This window comes from Tenrec ecaudatus, chromosome X (assembly GCF_050624435.1).
Source record: "Tenrec ecaudatus isolate mTenEca1 chromosome X, mTenEca1.hap1, whole genome shotgun sequence".
In the NCBI taxonomy this organism is placed as follows: Eukaryota; Metazoa; Chordata; class Mammalia; order Afrosoricida; family Tenrecidae; genus Tenrec; species Tenrec ecaudatus.
Window position 1 is genome coordinate 79,783,689 of NC_134548.1, and position 22,195 is coordinate 79,805,883.

At 40.0% G+C, this 22,195-nt stretch overlaps 1 protein-coding gene and 2 non-coding genes across 4 annotated transcripts in view; all 3 read left to right on the forward strand.

The window, feature by feature from the left end:
* The first annotated feature begins 3,019 nt into the window (after positions 1 to 3,019).
* Positions 3,020 to 3,126, forward strand: LOC142435188 (U6 spliceosomal RNA). The gene has a single exon (XR_012781293.1). It is a non-coding gene; the product is annotated as a U6 spliceosomal RNA (small nuclear RNA).
* A 3,494-nt stretch (positions 3,127 to 6,620) lies between these two features.
* Positions 6,621 to 22,195, forward strand: part of OGT (O-linked N-acetylglucosamine (GlcNAc) transferase) — a 68,797-nt gene continuing 53,222 nt past the window's right edge. The window contains exons 1-4 of one of the 2 annotated variants that reach the window (XM_075539711.1): positions 6,621 to 6,897; positions 10,259 to 10,439; positions 11,456 to 11,699; positions 19,825 to 19,893. In XM_075539711.1, coding sequence (XP_075395826.1) covers positions 6,861 to 6,897; positions 10,259 to 10,439; positions 11,456 to 11,699; positions 19,825 to 19,893 — 531 coding nt within the window. In that variant the 5' untranslated portion in view covers positions 6,621 to 6,860. The remainder of the gene's footprint in view (positions 6,898 to 10,258; positions 10,440 to 11,455; positions 11,700 to 19,824; positions 19,894 to 22,195) is intronic. The other variant, XM_075539712.1, reaches the window with a different exon arrangement.
* On the forward strand, positions 18,347 to 18,453 carry LOC142435194 (U6 spliceosomal RNA). The gene has a single exon (XR_012781299.1). It is a non-coding gene; the product is annotated as a U6 spliceosomal RNA (small nuclear RNA).

Below are 22,195 nucleotides of genomic sequence, written 5' to 3' on the forward strand. Positions count from 1 at the left end.
GATGCAAGGGGCTTAAGTGGAGAGCAAATGCCTTGAGAATGATTGGGGCAAGGAATGTATGGATGTGCTTTATACAATTGATGTATGTGTATGTATGGATTGTGATAAGAGTTGTATGAGTCCCTAATAAAATGTAAAAAAAGAAAAGAGGAGAAAAAAATGATTAGGGCAAAGCCTGTACAGATGTGCTTTATACAATTGATGTATGTATATGTATGAACTGTGATAAGAATTGTATGAGCCCCAATAAATTGTTACAAAAAAAAAGAAAGATGTTAACTTGCCTTGTATTGACTATGCAAAGGCATTCAATTGTGTGGACCATAATAAACTGTGGGTAACCTCGAGAAAGATGGGAATTCCAGAACACTTCATGGTGCTGACTGGGAACTTGTACATGGATCAAGAGGCAGCTGTGCAAACAGCACAATGGAACACTGCATGGTTTCAAATCAGAAAAGATGAACATCAGGGTTGTATTCTCTCACCATATGTGTTCAATCTGTATGCTGAGCAAATCCTCAGAGAAGCTGGATTATATGAAGAAGAATGTGGCATCAGGATCAGACGAAGGCTTATTCCTGCTTGCTGAAAGTGAGGGGGACTTGATGCACTTGCTGATGAAGATCCAGGATTGTAGCCTTCAGTATGGACTGCAATTCAATGTAAGGAAGATAAAATATCCTCTAAACTGGACCAATAGGTAACATAATGATAATGGAGAAAAAGTTGAAGTTGTCAAGGATGTTGTCTTACTTGGATCCACAATCAGTGCTCATGGACGCAACAATCAAGAGAGCAAAAGATGTATTGCAAAGACCTCTTTGGCGTATTGAAGAGCATGGAGGTTACTTTGCATGCCTGAGGTGCACCTGAACCAAGCCCTGGTAGTCTCCATTGCATCATATGCATGTTAAAAAGTTGGACATTGAATAAAGAAGAATGGAGAAGAATTGACGCCCTTGAATTGTGGTGTTGGAGAAGAATGTTGCAGGCCCTAAAGATCAAAATAGAGCTGATCGTCATAGCTTCGGTCCATTCTTCATGGACCGCTGAAAGACAAAAGTAAGGTCAGAGTGCTCCTCAGAGGCAAGGATGGCAAGATTTGTTCTTACATGCTTTGGATATATTTCAGGAGGGACCAGTCCTTGGAGAAGGACATCATGTTTAGTAAAGTAGAAGGGCGCAAAGAAGAGGAAGGCCCTTGATGAGATGGATTGGCTCAAGCATAGGAACAACCGTGAGGATGCTGCAAGACTCGGCAGCATTTCAGTCTGTTGTGCAGAGGGTTGCTATGGGTTGGGGCCCCCTAATGGCACCGAGCAACAACAACAGCGACACAGTATATTGAATGTAGTTCAGTACCTACAGGCACATATTCCTTCACCTCAAGGTGAAGCTATAAGGGTTCATGTGGAGATTATGAACCCTTTAATGCAATATTTTGTTCTTGGCATAGTTTCAGATTAAAGATCATGAAAACTCTTTCTAACTCCATTCAGTGCTGGGCTTGAACTCAAAGAAGAATGGACCGAAGCTATGACTCTCGGCTCTATTTTGATCTTTAGGGCCTGTAGGTCCAAGAGGCCAAGTGTTAAGGACTATAATGATGATTGTGGAGAAAAATAGAACTTATTACTGTTTGAGCTCTCTCATCTTTGAAGACTTTTGCTGCTGAGGTGAAGAAAAAGTTATCTATCTTTGGCTACAGAACTCACAGAGGTTGTTGCTGTCCTTGACTTGCTGCTTTTGTTTCCCAGAAAGCCACCATTTAAACATATGCATCAGGCTTATTATTTCTACCCTTTTACTATTGCTCTTATGGCTGGTTTATCTTTACCCATAAACTTGTAGCCTTCGGGTGGGTTCCCACTCATGGCAACCTGGTGGGACGGAGTAAAACCGTTCCATAGGCTCTCACAGGCTGTAAAGCAGACTGCCACATCCTTCTCTTTCAGAGTGACTGGTGGGCCTGAACCACTGACCTTCTGGTTATCAATTGAGGTCGTAACCTCTGTGACACCAGAGGTCCTTTCTTTAACTGAAACCACTGGCTAATGATCATGGTTGTACTGTCTTGTCATCAGTTTCTTCTTTTTTGCACGTTAACATTTTCGGTCAGATTGCTTTTCTTCACTATGACTGGTTACCTAATTCGGAAGAATCAATTTCCCCCATCATATTATTCCCAAAGATCCAGAGAGGTTGCAATGCCACTTGGGTGTAATTTCCTAGCTTCCTTTCATTGATGGAGCATGTCCCACCTGCAGTAGTGGTGTGTGTTGCTGTGCAGGGCTCTGCTTCCTTGCCCACCTCTGGTGTGACTGTCCAAATGCAGTGTATGTTGTTTTAAGCTGCTAAACTTGTGGTGATTTGTGATGCAGCAATAGAAAACTAATATACTATCAATGGAGTTATCATTGTGGCCAAGGTGAATTGGAATTTAAGAATCAGCTGATTTCTAAATTAAAAATAAATTGCATACATATGGGAGAAGAGAAAAGAAAAAGAGCCCTACAGCTATAAAAGAGAATATACAAATGCCCAGCTCAGCCCTCCCTCCCTCTCTCTGTAGCCTGCAGTGATTGCTCCCCCGCCCCCAGGTATTGTTAGAAAAGAACAGAATTAACATAACTTGTTGTTGTGAGAACATGCGCCCATTCAATCATTTCTACATGTATAATTTAGTGACATTGATGAAGGTCCTCAGGCTATGCCACCATTCTCACCTTCCTTGTCTGCATTGTTCCTCCTTCATTCACATAAACTCATTGCCCCTGACATTTCCTTTCTAATCTTTCAAGTTGTCAGTTTGATCCATTATAGGTGGATTTAAAAAACCCCAGTACTCAAGGCAGACATCCTTGACTAGTTATGCTAAACCACTGTTTGTTTTCCAGAAGCCTTTAGGGGTATTTTTGGTTCAAGGCTTAAAGGTTATTTTAGGGCAATAGTTTCAAAGGTTCTTCTAGCTTCCATGGGATTCAGAAAGTATGGATTTCATATAAGAATTCAAAATGTGCTCGCTTCGGCAGCACATATACTAAAATTGGAACGATACAGAGAAGATTAGCATGGCCCCTGCGCAAGGATGACACGCAAATTCGTGAAGCGTTCCATATTTTTAGGGAGGGGGGAAAAAAAAGAGGACCTGATGCAAGGGGCTTAAGTGGAGAGCAAATGCCTTGAGAATGATTGGGGCAGGGAATGTATGGATGTGCTTTATACAATTGATGTATGTATATGTATGGAGGGTGATAAGAGTTGTATGAGTCCCTAATAAAATGTAAAAGAAGAAAAGAGAAAAAAATGATTAGGGCAAAGACTGTACAGATGTGCTTTATACAATTGATGCATGTATATGTATGAACTGTGAAAAGAATTGTATGAGCCCCAATAAATTGTTAAAATAAAAAAAATTTTTTAAAAAAAGAATTCAAAATGTTGTCCTATCTTTTAATCTGTCTGATAAGGAAATTTGCATAGGGTTTTGGATCAAATGTTTAGTGCTGATAGCCAGGCACATCCAGTTCTTTTTTTTTCTTTTTACCGTGAAACCATCATTTTGTTTTGTTTTTATTGGCAAAGGAAGCAGTTGTTCATGGAGGCAATTATTATCCACACATATTTTATCATTTAAATAATACTCTCTTTTGTTGTTCTCTAGTAGCTAGGCTTCAAGTTCATTAAGGGCAATGATCTTGTCATGTTGTTCATTTTTTTTTGATCATTTTCGTGTTCCTGCACCTCCCAGCACCTTTTTTTCCCAATCATTTTATTGGGGGCTCGCATAACTCTTATCACAATCTATACATGCATCCATGGTGTCAAGCACATTTGTACGTTTGCTGCCATCATCAATCTCAAAACATTTGCTTTCTACTTGAGCCCTTGGTTTCAGCTCCTCGTTTTTAAAAAAATCATTTTATTAGGGGCTCATACAAATCCTATCAAAATTCATCCATCCATCCATTGTGTCAAGCACATTTGTACATTTGCTGCCCTCATTATTCTCAAAACTTTTGCTCTCCACCCATGCCCCTGGCATCAGGTCCTCATTTTCCCCTCCCCCCAGTACCTTATACACACACTAGTAATGATTACTTGATCGGCTGGAGGTGTGTTATCTGATGACTTGAAACTAAACCTTCCAGATGCAATTTCTAGAAGGTACCTGGAACGGAGTTTTTAAGATTCCAAAATGGTTAATTTCTTATTGAGCCCAGGTGAACTTTCCCTAGCAACAAATTATATCATAACATCTGATTCTTTTCTCAGGATATTAGAGCACAAAATATCAAATGCAGGTGGCTTGATTTGGCATTTACCAAGATAAAGAGTTTTTCTTAATTAGTTTACAGTCACTAATCAGTCAGACTCAAACATTTGCCAATAGAATTTGAGAAGTATATGTAAAAATTGAAAAGCTGAGTTTATTCCCCGCAGATGGGGCACTTTTAGTGAGAGGAAAAGAAAAGACACTGCCAGTTAAATCCAATGAAGAGGAGAGAGAGGTTGGTACTTAATTTCCAGGAGAGTTTGGGCAGTGAACTTTTTTTCGCTTTGTGATGTGACTCTTGATTATGTGATGGAAGAAATGATCATATGATTTTTTTCTGTGCTCATCCACTTGACTATATTAAAATATATTTTTTGAACTCTTCTTCAATTTATTTTTTTAAGCAAATCATCTTATTGGTGGCTCTTTTTTTTCTTATTGGTGGCTCTTATGACAATCCATATATTAATTTTATCCAGCACATTTGTACATATGTTGCCACCATCATTTACAAAACATTTTCTTTCTACTTGAGCCCTTAGTATCAGCTCTTCCTTTTTCCCTCCCTCCCCCACCCATCCACCCTTGTGAACCATTAATAAATTATTATTTTTATATCTTTTAAAATTATTTTTTATATCTTACACCATCTGCTGTATCTCTTCACCCATGTTTTGTTGTTCATCCCCCTGGTGTGTGTGTGTTCAATTTCTTTCCGACATTCCAAACTGTTTAATTATGGATATAAAAACTTATTGAAGAATTTAACTGACCTGTTTTCTTAGATCCAGAATTTAAAAAAATAAAGGATGCAGAGAGATAAAAAATGTGGCCTCCAGTGGCTTATATTAATCTCTTGTTGAAATTAGTATAATTTAAGGCAAACTGCTTTCAAACTTTCCTGAAACAAGATATGTATAAATTAATACTAATGTGACAATGTATCTGAACGGTGGACTTGAAACTGCAGTAAGATCATAAGAGGTGACTTGTTCAAGGAAGCAAAAGCAATTCAGTATCTAGCTATGTGGTTTAGGTAGATTGCAGGTGAATTCATCTGTCTTTTTTGAACTGTGTTAAGCTCAATGGAATCACAGATTGTGATGATTTGCAGAGCTATTTGGTGGCTATGGACTCACAACTCAAAAGTACCATGGCTTTTTGGCAGATATGAGTAATTTAACGATTTTTAAAAAATCGTTTTATTAGGGGCTCTTACAACTCTTATCACAATCCATACATACATCAATTGTGTAAAGCACATTTGTACATTCATTGCCCTCATCATTTTCAAAACATTTGCTCTCCACCTAAGCCCCTGGCATCAGCGCCTCATTTTTCCCCCTCCCTCCCTATTACCCCCTCCCTCATGAAACTTGGTAATTTATAAATTATTATTTTGTCATATCTTGCACTGCCCGACGTCTCCCTTCATCCACTTTTCTGTTGTCCGTCCGTCCCACAGGGAGGAGGTTATATGTAGATCCTTGTAATCCGGTTCCCCCTTTCCACTCCACCCTCCCTCCACCCTCCCAGTATCACCACTCTTACCACTGGTCCTGAAGGTCGCACCCTGACTGGCTCGTCTCCTCCCCTAATTTAACGATTTTTTATGAGTGACTTTCAAGTTAAAATTCTTATAGGATATACCTGATTCATGGACATCTGCCCCATTACTGTGGGAAGAACTATCTGGTATTCCTTAAACAACTGTGCAATTTTGAGAGAGATGGCCCACATCTGCGAGGTTTGCATTTATTTGGCTCTGCGAAAGTATCAGTCACTTTCGTCAATGTCTGGTTTCAGAATTAAGACATGTTCAGGTTGGAACCTCCTCTGTCATCGCGCTGCATTTCAGTATTTACATGTAATTGCTTATATTTACTTGCTTAGAATTGATCCATGATTTGCAACCATCAGTTTTATAACTATCACTTTGTGTAGATATTGATGAAACTATTTTTAGATTCCTTTGGCACTTATTTATTTAATTAGAAATTTTTCCTTTGGCATTTATAGGAAAGCTTACATTATTGCTAACACTGTCACTTACGCAAAAATGTTTGCAACATATGCATGGAATTTAGAAACGGAATCCTCCACTACTGAAAACAAAACAAACAAAACAAAACAAAATCAAACTTGGGTGCTTTTGCCCTAGACTGTGTATTCCATAACCAGTTGACAGTGTTTCTCGCATGCGCTCTCTACACAGTCGTGTTTGTCGCAATGTGTCCTGCGCGGAAGGTTACATAAGAGCAATACTCTTTGATCCTAGGCATTTGAGCAGCTGCCTACCGCGCTACCTCCGCTCTGGTACTTGATTGCAACAGAAAGTAGTTCCGGCCCGTGTTGTTTCGGCCAAGGAGCCGTCGCCGCCATTTCAAGACCGTGAAGGTAAATGGCCAAATCGGGTCCCTAAGATTCGAAACCTATAACGGCTCCTGCTGCTTATTCCTTCCAGAGCAAGTGGTACAGCTGCCGCCCTCTGACCACTACCTCCAGAAACGTCCTGTGCCACTAGTGGCGGCGGCGGCGGGACTCCATTACGCCCTCCTCGCTTTCCCTCAAGAAGCTTCAGATGGCGTCTTCCGTGGGCAACGTGGCCGACAGCACAGGTACTGGTGTCGCGTTCTACCTTTGCATCCGCCCATTGAGTCTCGCGCCGTTCTATGCGCCTCCCGGCCCCCTCCCTTCCCCCGGCCACCCCCATTACATCAGTGGCATTGCTGAGCTGTGCGCGTTCTTCCCGCATACGGCCGGCGTTTCCTCCTTCCTTTTCGCAAGCATCGCCCTTTTCATTTGTTTTGCCCCGTTGCTCGCTTCGTAGTGCTAGAAATGCGCCTACTCGGCTTTGCAGGCAGGACTCTTCGAGCACACGTGCGCGTGGGGAGGGCAGTGCTTTGGAATCCCTGCTCTTTATTCCTGCTTCACCCTTGATTTCTCGCCGAATTCCAGTCCGGGGCCCTCGGCCACCTCTCCACGTTCTCTTCCACCCGCCCCGTCGAGCCGGGCTGGGTTCTTCCCCGTCAGTGGAGGCCGGGGTGCCTTTGGGATGTAGTCCCAGCTCCACTTTGCATCACCCGAGGTGGAACGGAAACTCGCTGGTTAGTCCTAGGCTTCCGAGAAGAGGGCAGATTGGGCAGCACCCCGCTGGGCAGTGCCATGCTAGTGCTCTTTCATTGCGTGGCCCGGCCTCGGATTGGAAATTTCCAGGGCTCCCCTTTGCTGTCGCCCAATTCTACACGCTGCCCCGCGGCCGGACTTCCCACCCTAGTCCCCCTTCCTTCCCGCGGGGAACCACGCCCTTTCCTGGGAAAGGGTGTCTGCCCCGCGGTCCAGTTCGGAGCCCTTGGATAGACCTGCTCGGGGCTTTTGCTTTCGCATTGACCATCCTGCTACTGAAATCTCGCTCTGTGTTGCTTTCTCACCGTCTTCCTCCGCCGCTGCCTCTGCCGCCCTGGCTACCCGGCTTCCATCCCCATTCTGTTTTGCCCAGTATCTCATTTTTTTCTTTAATAGGGCATGCATTAAAAAAAATTTTTCTTTACGTTTCACCCCTGCTTGAAGAGTTTGTAAAGCAACTGGAGTGTAGCTGCACAACTGCAAGGCAGTTGCCCTTTTAGACAATTCACTGGAAAGCATTTGATACTGAAACAAAAACCCAATCAAATTCTAGGAGTTTCCTTCAGTTGTCTTTCCAGGTTGAGCCAGGGAGGGCGAGGGCGAGGGCGAGGGCGAGGGCGAGGGCGAGGGCGAGGGCGAGGGCGAGGGCGAGGGCGAGGGCGAGGGCGAGGGCGAGGGCGAGGGCGAGGGCGAGGGCGAGGGCGAGGGCGAGGGCGAGGGCGAGGGCGAGGGCGAGGGCGAGGGCGAGGGCGAGGGCGAGGGCGAGGGCGAGGGCGAGGGCGAGGGCGAGGGCGAGGGCGAGTGAGCGCGAGCGGGCGGGGGGATTCGCCTGTAGTTCGAAGATTTCCCGGGAGTTTGTTTTGTTTACTGATTGAAATGTGTCAAAGGTTTTGTTTGTTCTTTTTGGATATTATGTTGTAAGTAATAGGTGAGTCTTCAATAATAATTACAATTGTAGGTAGTGGGATTAATAGTGATGCCCTCCTCTGCCCCCGCAGTGATTCTTTAAGACTTCAGATTCTGATTCTGTGTTTGCATGCCCTTTCCTGCGTGTATTATTTCATTTGAGGAAGTCGTCATTTCAAATGTTAAAATCGCACACAAGCAGCTTTGAAAATGTCAAAGTAATGTGTTAAAATACTTTGCTAGTAAGTTCTGGAGACTGGTTTAAAATGTAATTTTCTCGTTTCTATCAGAGACCTTAAACTCCCCCAGAGTCACATGTGAGCCTGTTAGCTGTGTCGAAGGAAATTTACTTACTTGCCCTAGTACACAGAACATACAGGAGCTTGAGTGATTGGGGTGGTAGACTTAAATTTGAGTTTGTCACTGTGACCTTGTTTGAGTTTAAGCCCTTTGTCCATGGCTTCCCATTTCAACCATCTAGATAGATCTAGGCATATTGTTTAAGAAAGTGCTTGGTCAAATTCCCAGTAACAGATTGCTGTTTAGATAAATGTTTATAATTGAGAGTTGGGCAGTTTGCTAGCCCCCCCCTTTCACCTGATTTTGGGCTTTTGCTATACCCCTTATCTGAATTAAGCCACTTACATGGAACAAAATGTTTTCATTTGGTTGTTGAGCTTTTATCAAATGTTTTCTATTTCAGCATCCCTCCTCCCCTTAACAATTACAGTTGTAGGTAACGGCTTGCTGTGTACAGTGCCTTAATCCTTTAGTCAGTTCTAGAGCTCTTTGATAAATGCTAGTGTTAAAACTATGATTTAGCCACTTCAAATCCCCATGTGATTTGGGGATGAGTAAAAAGCAGTAAAATCTTGGGTCTTTAAATTTTTGGATGACCCCTCCCTTTAAATATTTTGTTTCTTGACAGATGTATTTATCTTGCTCACAGCCATTTTTTCAAGTAGCACCTTGATTTTGTTTTATTCCTTATGTTAAATTTCTAGGGTTGCTCTTAGCAAAATTTAAATTGTGAAATGTGTAAGCACAGTAATATAAAGAGTAAGAACACAGGTAGAAATTACTAGTACCAACCCCTCCTGCATCCTGCCATGGAGTTGTCTCTATTCCAACATATATTTTACCTGTATGACATAGTACGGAGTCCTGCTTCTATAGTGGGCTATACGTTGGACTGCTAAGCACAAGTTCAGCAGTTTGAAACCACTAGAAGTTCTGTGGGAAAAAGAGGAAGCTTTCTGCTCCTGAAAAGATTTACAGCCTTGGAAACCCACAGGGGTGGTTCTACTCTGTCCTAGAGTGTTGCTGTGAGTTGGAATCAATTTTATGACAGTAAGTTTTCAGAAAGGTAGCAGAATTATTCCTTAGGGTTTCCAAAGCTTAAGTCTTTACAGAAGCAGACTGCTACATCTTTTTCCCGCAGTCTAGTGGGCTCCAGTTGCTGACCTTTCCCTTAACCCACTGTGCCAGCAGGAGAGCTTCTTTAACCCTGCAGAACCAACCTAAAATCAGTAGATTATTCTGGCATTATTAACTCTTTGTGACCTTGCAAATCACACATTTTAATGTTTTGTTTTTGTATGTTAACTAAGAGATAAAAATAATGTTTAATAATTTTTAGGTGTTACCTATGGTTTATAATATAATGGTAAAGTATTTTTGACCATAAACCTTAATATCATTTGGAAATAAATATTCCTATCTACTTTGGGAAGGAAAGTATTAATGAGTGAAAAATCTAAGATACCAATTCTGCACCTGATGTTAACTTGGGGGGTATAAATAACGTGCAGAACACTCTGGTGCTTTACATTGTTTCAAGCATTTTCATCTTTTAAGTTTAATATACCATATTTCGACATTTTTTGTTTGCATTTCTAACTTTTTGTTTCCCCCCTCCCTCCCTCAAATGTTTTGATGATTCTCCAGAACCAACGAAACGTATGCTTTCCTTCCAAGGGTTAGCTGAGTTGGCACATCGAGAATATCAGGCAGGAGATTTTGAGGCAGCTGAGAGACACTGCATGCAGCTCTGGAGACAAGAGCCAGACAATACTGGTGTTCTTTTATTACTTTCATCTATACACTTCCAGTGTCGAAGGCTGGACAGGTAGGAGATGTGGGGGTACCTGTTGGTGATTGCTGCCTCTGGGTGCCGAGCTTGACAAATGATACTGAAATATTTGAACTTGAGATTTTCTAATACTGGGTTTTAATTGAGCCACCAATTCACATGTACTTTCTTGGCCCACTTGTGACATGTGGCAGCCCAAGTGTCAGATTTTCTTCTTTGTGCTGGTGGTTGTATCCTTAGCACGATTTGTACCTTTTTAGACGTTTATACGTGGGTCTACTACCTTCTTGATTCCGTTAAGGTAATGAATTATTTTTAATGTACGTCTGAGAATGGTCTCAGCCTTGTAAGGTATGTAATCTTGAGGGACTGAAATGCTCAGAAATGATGGCATATATATTGTGGTAGGAGGTAAATAACCATTCAAGTTATAAGTACTTTAAGTTTTTAAAGTGGATCACTTTGAGCTAATTGATTTAATTAATCAAAAGAAAAGAATTTTTGTTCTTTTAAATAAATTCTCTGGTTTATTTAGACATTTAAAAGTGTGTATTATTACATTTTACTAATAAACGGAAAATGAGACTCATGCACATAACATCTTCCTTCTTGATCTTAACGATCAGGACTGCCAATGAGTCCCTCTGGTAATAGTGTAAGAATTTTATCTCGTGGAAAGTACTTTTTAATTTGAAATTTGGAGTGCCTTCACTTTTGTAATTTTTATGTCCAAAAGTTTCTTTAAAAAATTTTTTTCTCCCCAAATTTTCTTTAAATGCACCAGAAAGATACAATGTATTACTATTATTTAAGAGGTGCCCTGGTGGGGCAATTCAACCTGCCCACGGTAGTATAAAGGAGAAAGACCCCGTGGCTTCCGTAAAGATTAAAGCCAAGAAAGCTCTGCGATGTTTCTTCACTGTGAGTTGAAAGTCAACTCAAGGACTGGTGCTTAAAAATTTTTACATAGCAATTAGCAAGGGGTCTTCAGACACTACAGATTTCTTTCTGTAACATGTTTACCCATGTGTCAAAACTTTGTCCTTTTACAGATCTGCTCACTTTAGCACTCTGGCAATTAAACAGAACCCTCTTCTAGCAGAAGCCTATTCCAATTTGGGGAATGTGTACAAGGAAAGAGGGCAATTGCAGGAAGCAATTGAGCATTATCGACATGCACTGCGTCTCAAACCAGACTTCATCGATGGTTATATTAACCTGGCAGCTGCATTGGTAGCAGCTGGTGATATGGAAGGGGCAGTACAAGCATACGTCTCTGCTCTTCAGTACAATCCTGTGAGTAAAGTTGTAATGGTTATTATTTTGCCTTACAGAAATAAAGGTAATGATAGTTCAGACACTCAAGTAGGTTTTTGCATGGCATAAAATGAAAAATTTAGAAATGGTCTGCTTAAAATGTTGATCTGCATTATGGTAAAAAGTACTTTTTATCTAGGAAGTCACATTAAAGGGCAAAAAAATTACCTTTTGTAAGAAACTCTGTATCTTCTTTTATTGTAGCTACAAAAGTATGGGGCACTTGTTTCCATTAAAATTGTGTACTTTTTGATAGGTTTGGCAACAGTTTTATTTCCAAGGAATATTATCTAAAGGGAACTAAGCTAAAATACAAAGGAATTACATTAAGAATCCAATGTCTGGATCAGTGATATGAAAACTAGGCTGTATCTTACTTTTTTCTTTCTTTCCTCTTTTCTTTCAATGTAATTAAAAGGGGGGTTAGAGTTGAGATGATAGTTATATTGGGCTTTTGGTTAGTTATTTAAAATGTTTTTCTAAATTGCAGATGTTTTCTGGGGAATAAGAGGCACAGTTGTTTTAGGGTCTCTCAAAGAAATTAAGACGTCCTCAGAGCTGTTCATGTGTAGTTAGAGACAGGATAGATATAAACTTAAGAGGTAAGTTAAAGGAATTCAGAAAAAGTTTAAGAATAATTTTTAAGGTTTATCGCACCATTTAGTTTTGCAGTAATAACCTTGGAGATGGTTTTAATAATATTGGCGGCACAGTGGGTTAAGCATGGGCTGTTAACTCTAAGGTTTTAATAATAACTCATTACATTTTTTTGGGTCTGAAATGTTAGCTTTTATTTATTTTACTTTTTTCCCAAGAGTTTTATTAGCACCTAATTCCCATATTATTACAATTGAATAGTTTAGTCATTCAATCATATCAAGAGGAATTATACAGTCAACACTACGTCTATCCTAGAGAATTCCCCTGCCCCCATGGTTAAATCGCCTTTAAAGTGAGTTGTGCAGTCACGATCAGTTCTAGTGCTCCCTCTCCCCTCCTGCCTTCAATAGCCGACATTTATTGAAATCACTGGCATTGAGTCAGTTCTGACTCATAGCAACCCTATGGGATGAAGTAGAACTGCCCCCTGGGGTTTCAGAGGCTGTCAATCTTTATAACGTGGAAAGCCTGATCTTTCTCCTGCAGAGTGGCCGGTGAGCGTGAATTTTTGACACTTTGTGATTAGCAGCCCAGCACTTAAGCCCTGGTGACATAGTAGTGGGTTACACTTGGGGATGCTAACCACAAGATCAGCCGTTCCCACCATCTGTTTTGAGGGAGAAAGATGAGGTTTTTCGACCTACCTAAAGATTTATAACCTCAGAAACCCAAGGTGTGTATGTGGGGCAATTCTAGTCTGTCCCATAGGGTCATTGTGAGTCAGAATTGACTCCCTGGCAGTGAGTTTGGATGTTGGTTTTTATCTTGTATTTATATGTGCAGTCACTGTGCTAAGTGCTTAAAAAGTTAATCCTAACAATGGTCATTCAAAGTAAGTGGTATTATTTCTAGTGTTACCGATTAAAACAATGAAACAAAACAAAAAATAGAAGAGACTTGGGGTTGTTAACTTTTTTACACAGCTAATGTAAAACCCCCAGACCCCACTGTCTGATTCCTACTTCCATCAGCCATGTAACCGCTCATTAGGGCTTTCAAGAGTGTTAAACTTTAAAATGAATATTAAAACCTGAGTTTGAGCATCTCTAAACGCTGAGGAAATAAAAATGGGCTGATGTGCCCAATGAACCTCACCCACCTTTTTTTTGCCGCCCACCTTTTAAAGGCAGCCACTGAGCACAGATTTGCTTATCCTGGTGCATCCACGCAAGACTAAGACATCCTTGAAAATTTCAACCTTATCTCTGTTTATCATGAGGTTAGCTCCCGGTCCAGTTGTGAGGACTTTGCTGTTCCGTACATTGAGTTGTGTCCATTCTGAAGGTTAGAGTCCTTCATCTTCATCAGTAGGTGTTTCACATCCTCCTCACTTTCAGCAAGCAAGGTTGTATCATCTGCATATTGCAGGTTGTTAATAAGCCTACTCTAATGCTGATGTTGCATTCTTCTTTATAGTTCAAAGTTTTACATTGTAACCAAGTGTTGAGTATTTTTATCCTCTAGGTTCTATAAACTCTTGGCTGCTGTATGCCATTTAGTTTAGACAGTATATCTTTTATGAAGTTTAGTCATGTCGTTTAGGCCCATTACAGCATTTTAAATGAAGTTGATATCATACTCATAATTAAAGATAGATTACCTTCAAGCTTATGAGAATTAAAAAAGAGAAAAGACCGTTTTAGAAAAAAGTAAAACACATTAAATATAATAGTGAAACCCACCCAATTTTCCCACTTACTGATCCAAACCTATATGCACAACAGAAAATTCAAGAATACCGACATTCTCCTTGTAATTCAGATCCAGTGTCATGAATTTCTGCTTTATCTGTCAAATTAAAACAATGTCTGTTAAAAGAATCACATTTCTCCAACTTGGCTCATTCTGTTCATTCTCAGGTTAAGACTTTTCGTGCTATCCTTTAGTCAGTTCAGCAATGTTCTTGGAGCTGTCGTTAAAAGAAACACATGAATAGAATCTTTGTTCGCAACAGGCTAACTGTGAAAAGACCAAACCAAATTAACCTCATTGCCATTTGATCAATTCTGATCGATAGTGACTCTATGGAGCAAAGTAGAACTGCCACTGTGAGTTCCTGAGAGTGCACCTGTACGGGAGTAGAAAACCCTGTCTTTCTCCCTTGGAGTGGCTGGTGGTTTCGAACTGCATACCTTGTGTATTACAGCCCAATGTGTAACTGCCGTGCCACCAGGACTCCCTAGATCTTCTAGTAGGACTACTCTTTCTAAGATAGTATCTCTTTCCTGCTTTTCCCTCTAGAGCAGGGATGTCAAACTCAACTAAGATGTGGGCCACATCACATTTAACTAATTTTGTTAAATTTATATTTTGATGTGAGGATTCAGGAATATGGATAGGATAATTAAAACACTATATAATTGCCTTTATTTAAACATTTATTTTGTTTAATGTATTTATAAAATGAAAATTATTCTTTTTTGCCCAAATTTGCTGGAGCTTTCCTCCTACTAATTTTCACTTAGCTCTTATCTTGTGACTAGAAAATATAACTTAGTAACTAATAAAAACAATTCTAATGGCTTCCCTCTAAAAAATGCTAACTAGTGCTGCTGCTAGGTAGGATTCATAACAGCACAACCTAGAGTGTGCTTTTTAACCTTTTCCCTATTGGGATCTGTTTACATTGGGTGACCTTGAGAGTGGCAGACATATCGCTTCCAAACGTTGCGGGGACTGAGTCGGCGCATTTATACACGTCCACAGATCCCCAGGAAAGGCACCGGGCCACTGTCTACTCGTCTTCAGTAGTTAAAGGGTTAATGAGGGATTGTGTGGACGGTATTGCCTTGATCTCCCCTAAGCGCTATTTTCTTCATAACATTTTTTTTTCTATTTTCATTTTATTTCAGAGCTTCGTGGGCCACAAAAAATTACCTTGGGGGTCGCATGTGGCCCATGGGCCACCAGTTTGACACCCCTGTTCTAGAGCAGCGGTTCTCAACCTGTGGGTTGCCACGTCTTTGGGAGTCGAACGACCCTTTCACAGGGATTGCCCGATTCATAACAGTAGCAAAATTACAGTTGTGAAGTAGCAACGAAAATAATGTTATAGTTGAGGGGTCATCACAACATGGGGAACTGTATTAAAGGGTCGCAGCATTTGGAAGGTTGAGAACCACTGTTTAGAACCTCTACCCCACAACATTTATACTCACTCACTCCCATCAAAGACAGCAACAGGTCTGTAAAAGCCTACCAAACCAGGATGAACCCACAACAATCAACTTGATTCCAAGACTAGAGCTTTCTGGGAGCAGACCGCCTCATCTTTTTCTGGCATAAAAACACATGCTACTTCTCAGTTGCCTCTCAAGTGAAATTCACACTCCTTAATCTCACTGGTGTAATTGTGCCAATGGACTTTTTTTTTACTTAAACTAATTTTTTGTTACTATATGATGTTTACTTGCCATGGAACCTTCCTCCACAATGTTTACATTTTAAGCACCCACTTAAAGAAAAATCTTATGATTTATATTCTTCAACAATAATCATCCCAGGAGCTTACGCCATTTTTTCTTTTTCTTTGAACTGGGTGAAGGTTCATCACATTCAATAATTCATACCAATTTTCAACTCGCCCATTACAATACCCTCAATCTGCCAACACTTAACTCACACTTCTCCCTGTTTCCTGTCCATTCTTCCTTTTTCTAACCCTCTGAAACTTGATGTCCTTGGGTAGGTCTGCCCTTTCCAGGTCCTCTTGTATTGTGAGCCACAACTTCCCCCCTCTCATTGCTTTCCCTCATTCCCGGCAAACATTGTACATATGGTAGTCACTCAAATATTTAAACATCATATTTGTATTTAAAAACAAAAAGAACAGAGCATAGTAATACCTACTTTTCTGTAGTTCAGTAATACATGTGAAAATGTAACAAATAACGTGGTAGTGACACATAATGGCAAGAATGCGAGTAGCTGCCCGTGCTCATCCACAGTCAAAGCGAACGAAAGGGTTCCAAAAAAGCTGCTTAGCAAGCCATTATATAAAGAATCATTAGATAGTTTCATACATAATCCATAAAAGGGATTGCCATGTATAATACGCTATTCGGGTGAGTCATGTAAACAAACACCGGCTGCATCTTTATCATGGGAATAAATTTCAGTGAAAGTATTAAATCCCCCCTCCCCCAAAAAGAAAGTATTAAATCCAATATTACAGAAATAATTCAGAGTGTAAAAATTTGAAATTGCTTTTTATATCTTAAATAGTGATTTCTATAATTGAGTCACAGAAAATAACTTGAAAATTTATGTATCTTTAATGAACCAAATGCTTCCAAAAACAAGTTAGCAAGAATACTACCATAACCTTTTTTTTTACTATTGCAAAATCTAAATAATCTTTGTTTCCCTAACTATTTTTAACTATTTTTCCTAGAATGCTAACTACATCTGTGATTCAGCCCACAATGCTCTGAGGATGTTATTTAAGCACTGCCAATTGGAGTATAATATTAGAGCAGACTCAGCATTTTTGTCAAAGGCATTTGACTATTGTTATTGCTGCTAAGTGCCATCGGGTCCTTTCTGATCCACAGTGACCCTAACGCCACTGAATCTATATTGCCCCATCCTGTGTCATCTGCCCAATTGTTTGTCAGAATTGTTGTAGCCACTGTGCCAAGCCATCTTGAGGGCCTTCCTCTTTTCAGCTGCTCCTTCACTTCAGCAAGCTTGATGTCGTCTTCTCGGCATTTGACTGTAAGCTTCAATCTAGGAAGAACTCTCGTGCTGTGGGGGCTTATCAGTTCTGCTGCTAACCAGAAAATCAGTTTGAAATCGCTGGCTTCTCCGTGGGAGAAAGAGAAGATTTTTCTGTTCCCTTAGAAATTCACAGCCTTGGAAACCACAGGGGGAAGTTCGACTCTGTCATAGAGCGTCTCTATGAGTCAAAATTGACTTGCTGAAGGAGAGTTTGGGTTTGTTTGTTTTTTTTTGGTCTGTTTGAGTTTAAGCTTTAGAGATGTTCTCAGGGCAATAGTTTCGGGAGTTCATGCATGTTCTATGGCTCTTAGAAAGGTTACAGTCCATGAAAATTTTGATTTGGGATTTCTACCTCTTGATTCTTCTACAGAATGTTTGATCAAAATGTTCAGTAACAGTCGTCAGAGACCATCCAGTTGTTTTAGTCTCCTGGCACAGGGGGCATGTTCCTGGAGCAGTTAGCCATACATTGCAGTTTTCCCTTCTGTTGGTCCTCTGTGAATAGAGTCCAATTTTTGTGCCTTGGGTGGGCAAACTCTTAAGACCCCGGGCACTACACAACAAAGTATAAGGTAGAACAGAAGCAAGTAGGCCCGTTAATTGGGATGTTCCTTGAAGCTATGATCCTAAGGAACCAAATCCCATGAGGTATTAGGTTGTACAGAAGCAGCCTCAATAGCTACATTTTTTGGGTCACTGTTGTAAATACATCCTGCCATTTTTTGCCCTTTTTTAACCAATTTAGCTTTTTACCAGGTGCATAATTTATTGACAGCACTTAAAAGAATCAGCTGTGCCACCCTACCCTTAATGAGATTTTCCCACGATTGATTATAAGAGAATGTTTTGGGACAATGTAATCTTTATTTTTATTTATTTATATTCTTTATTGTTTGGGAGTTAATACCTACATCATTCCATAGTTTAATCACATCAAGCAGTGTTGCGCAATTGCTACCACAATCAGGTTCCAAACATTCTTTTTCTTCCTGGACTCCTTGACATCATCTTTCTTTTAACCCCCTCCCGCCACTACTGTACCACCGTCCCCTCCCCCCAACCCCTCCTCCACACCCCTGGAAACCCTTATTCTACTTGCTGTCTCTATAGGTGCATCAATTCTGGGTTTCATATGCCGAAAGACAGAAAGATAGATAATACAACTTTGGTGACCTGCTCAATGACATAACACCTTTGAGATAAATCCTGATATGAACAAACAAAAATACAGAAAATGTGGAAAACATGTGCTCGCTTCGGCAGCACATATACTAAAATTGGAACGATACAGAGAAGATTAGCATGGCCCCTGCGCAAGGATGACACGCAAATTCGTGAAGCGTTCCATATTTAAAAAAAAAAAAAAAAAAGAAAGAAAATGTGGAAAACCAGATCAGGTCCAGAGTGCATCAGACAAAGTTTTAACTGTTCAAGTCAGGCTTCTCCCTTTGTTCTTCTGTGCTCATCTCTCCGAGGCACTCTGTGTATCCATCACTAAGGACAGAGGGAGATCACCAGAAGCTTATTTCCTATGCAGTTCCCGCAACTGTATTTTGGGCTCCCACTGTCCATCACCTTCCGCAAACTGTATTCTCACAATTTAAGCTCTGAAATTAATCCCTCTTTTGATTTAGGATTATACGATTTACAGTCCTCCAGGGGACAATGTATTCTTTGCTGGCGGACTTTGGTTCATCTGGAGGATGATAATATAAGTCCCTAAAACTGTTTATAAAATTAATTACTTGTCTCTGGAAACGACAGTGAATTGCACATACATAGATTTTATGTAATGGTAAACTTTGGCATAATTGCCAAACTTTCACTTTATAATACTTCATTTAAAGCTCTTCCACCCATGGAACAATTGGGATTACAAATAGTTTCCCAATTGCCATTTTCTCTGCTTTTTGACTTATGGATTCGACAGACAGAGGCACATAGGACAAATGAAATTTTAAGATCACTAGTCTGACAGGTCTCTGATCCTGAAGAATTGGTTGGGATAACAAGGAACACAAATGAAGTTCTAATAAAAAACAGGGTCAACTGCTTTTTATTCACATACTGAACTTTAATGACGCTTAATATTAATGAGTAATCTAGTGGCAGACACCAGGATTGGGACAGTGATTGGATGATAACCTTCTGCTTAAGGGGAAATGAAATGAAAGCTTCTAAAGATGTCCAGTAGTCCAAGGGCAAGTTTCCTGTAAGATAGTTCACTGGCTAAATACTTTTTTCCACTATGGAAAATTTTTAGCCTTTGATGTAGAAGTGATTTATATTCTAATTTTTAATGAAAGAGTGATTGGATATTTTTTTAACTTTACTGACATTGGGAAAGAGGAAGGGGTGCTATAATAAGATCCATGGTTTACTGTTTGAAATTGGTCAGACTACATGCATTTCAAAATTCAGGTTTTTATATTTTAAAATTGGAAGGCAATAATATGTAAAACTTTTTTTGGAGTAAAACATGTGTTCATACTGAATGGGACAGATAAATTGTATAAATACCTTTATGTCAGTTTGGGGTAGGTTTAACCATGAAATGAGTTTTTGAAACTTTTTTGAATTATGGCTCTGTACTAAGTTTGTCAAGCAGTATCTTTAGTTGAAAGAGTAAAATGACAAGGAGCGAGATGCATAAAAGTGATGATAAGATTTTTTAATAGCTAAATCGGAGAAATAATGAATGACAAAAGTATCTCTGAATTTCTAGGATTTGTACTGTGTTCGCAGTGACCTGGGGAACCTGCTTAAAGCCCTGGGTCGCTTGGAAGAAGCCAAGGTAGGTGTTTGATAGGACCCATTTAAACACCAGTGTTTTGAAAACCTATACTTTTTTGCAAAGTCTTCAACTCTTCATTGAGCTATCTTCACTAAACAGTCTTACGAACTTGAGGAAACTGATAGGGCATGAATCACTTCAGACTAGAGCAGGGCCAGACTTTGGCATACCTGTTCTTAATTTGGGAGCAAAGCAAAAAGCACCATTTTGGAGCCTCTCCATTGAACTCTATCATCTTGATAACATTGGGCTCCATCTTATGTGGAATATAAATAACATTACTTCAAATCTGAGGCTTGCCTGCTGGTGACAAGCAGAGCACCTGTGATTTGGCTCCAGACTCCTATATGATGCAGTTCCCATTGAAAATGCTGTTCTTCTAAGTCCTTTGTGACTTGTAAGTGGAGAATTTCATACAATTGTTACCCTATAATACTGGCATTTAAAATTCTTATTTAACCTTCCTCCCTTCATCTTCCTTACCCTTTTTTACAGTGGAAGAAAGGCTGTTAAAATGATTACAAATTAGTAATTGGAAAATCCTGCTCCTTCTTATCCACACTTCCTCTCCCAAGTTCCTTTTTCCTCTTTTTCAATCCTAGTTGTCTACCTTTTCACCCTTCCTTCCTTTTATTCCTCCCCACCCCGCCTCCTTAAAAAAATGAAGGACAAAGCTGGTTTGTTTGGGAAATGGACTGATCGAAAGAAAACTTGCCAAAGTGGAAAGGTGGCTTTTAGCATTCTGTGCTTCCAAATAATGAATTTGAATACCAGGTTGGGTTATTAAAGCTTTTGGTATAATTTAAAATTACATTTATAAATGAAATTGTCTTGTTACAAGCCACCTTACGCAACCGCGCTGCAGGGGTGAGGAGTGGGGAGAAACCAGAATGCTTCTGAAACTCCCACCTGTTGCTCTGAGCCCCACGCGCATGCTAATGCGTGGAGTGTATGCGCAGCGTAGCTGTCTGTTTGCTTTATTCAGGGAGGGAAAGGTTTTTTTCAGCACAATCTAATGTTAAAAGGCACTGATTTTATGTGCATACCCATAAATTCTGCTGACACAGGGATTAACCTTTTGTTGGTTTCCGGCTAATGAATTATATGATTGATTTAAATTTTAGCTGAAAAATCTAATTGATAGTTTATGTTAGATTATCAATAAAAAATATTTGATAAGATTTTACCAAGCGGACAGCTAACATGAATTGCACTTCACTGCAGCTTTAGAGATCGGTTTAGGCTGAGACATTGCGCCTGCCTTAGGTTGCTGACTTCTTTATTTCAGAGCTCTGGAGACACCTAGTTTTGAAAAATGTTATTCTGTTTTTGTGAGAACTTAGTAAACAAGAAAATACTTTGGAGTGAAATGCAATGTATTTCTTTTGTAATCAGTGCATTTGAAAATTCAAGCCAGCATATTCCTAGTAGATGGAAGCAAAATGAAGTTATCTTTGTAGAGAATAAAGAGCCTTTCTTCCAGCAAAATCCCTGCTGTATGCAATAGCCCTGATTAACCCTCTCCCTTCTGCATGTTTCCCATGTTACAGACTTGAGACTGTCCTCATTCCCATATGTAATAGACATCCAAAGAATTTCAATTGCTTTGTTGAACTTTTACTAATGATCTTGTTTTTATTTTCTCTCTTGTTTTTGGTTTTTCACCATTGATATTGTATTTAGAAGGTTTCAGGTGGGTGAAACCTCCTATTCCATGCGTAAGGTGCCTCGCTGAAGGGAGCTCGAGGCCTGGATCTAGGGCAGACACACACCTCCTCCTCCTCTTCCAGCAAGGAACGCACCGAAAAGTCACATGATGAGAAATATGGTAACGGGTTTGTAACTGCCACAGCAAACAATTTGCCTCCATGCCTGAATCTTCTGTCTTGTGGCTTCAGAAACAGCTTAAAATAATTTTATTTACAAGCAAGTTATGTAAGAGAATGTTTTATACTACAGCCACAATTCTATCAAAGATAAGTAAAAGTTAATTAAGATATTAAAAATTATTAGACTTAATTTACTAGTAAAAGCTTCTAACTCTTCTTGTTGTTCATTTTTTTTTCCTTTTTTCTTCTTTGTTTGGATTGCAGCATTCTGCTCCTCTGATGATGCGCTGTGACCCTGCAGTAGCGCAAAGGCTGCGCAGCGTTAATGCGCAGCGTGCGATTAAGCCCCTGTGAACGGTTGACTAGATGAGTAATCTGATTGACTGGCTCCCTCAGCCCTATTCTGTAGCCTTTTTTGGATAAAATTGGGTTTTAACATACCTTGAGTCCTGCTAATCTCATTAAACAAATAT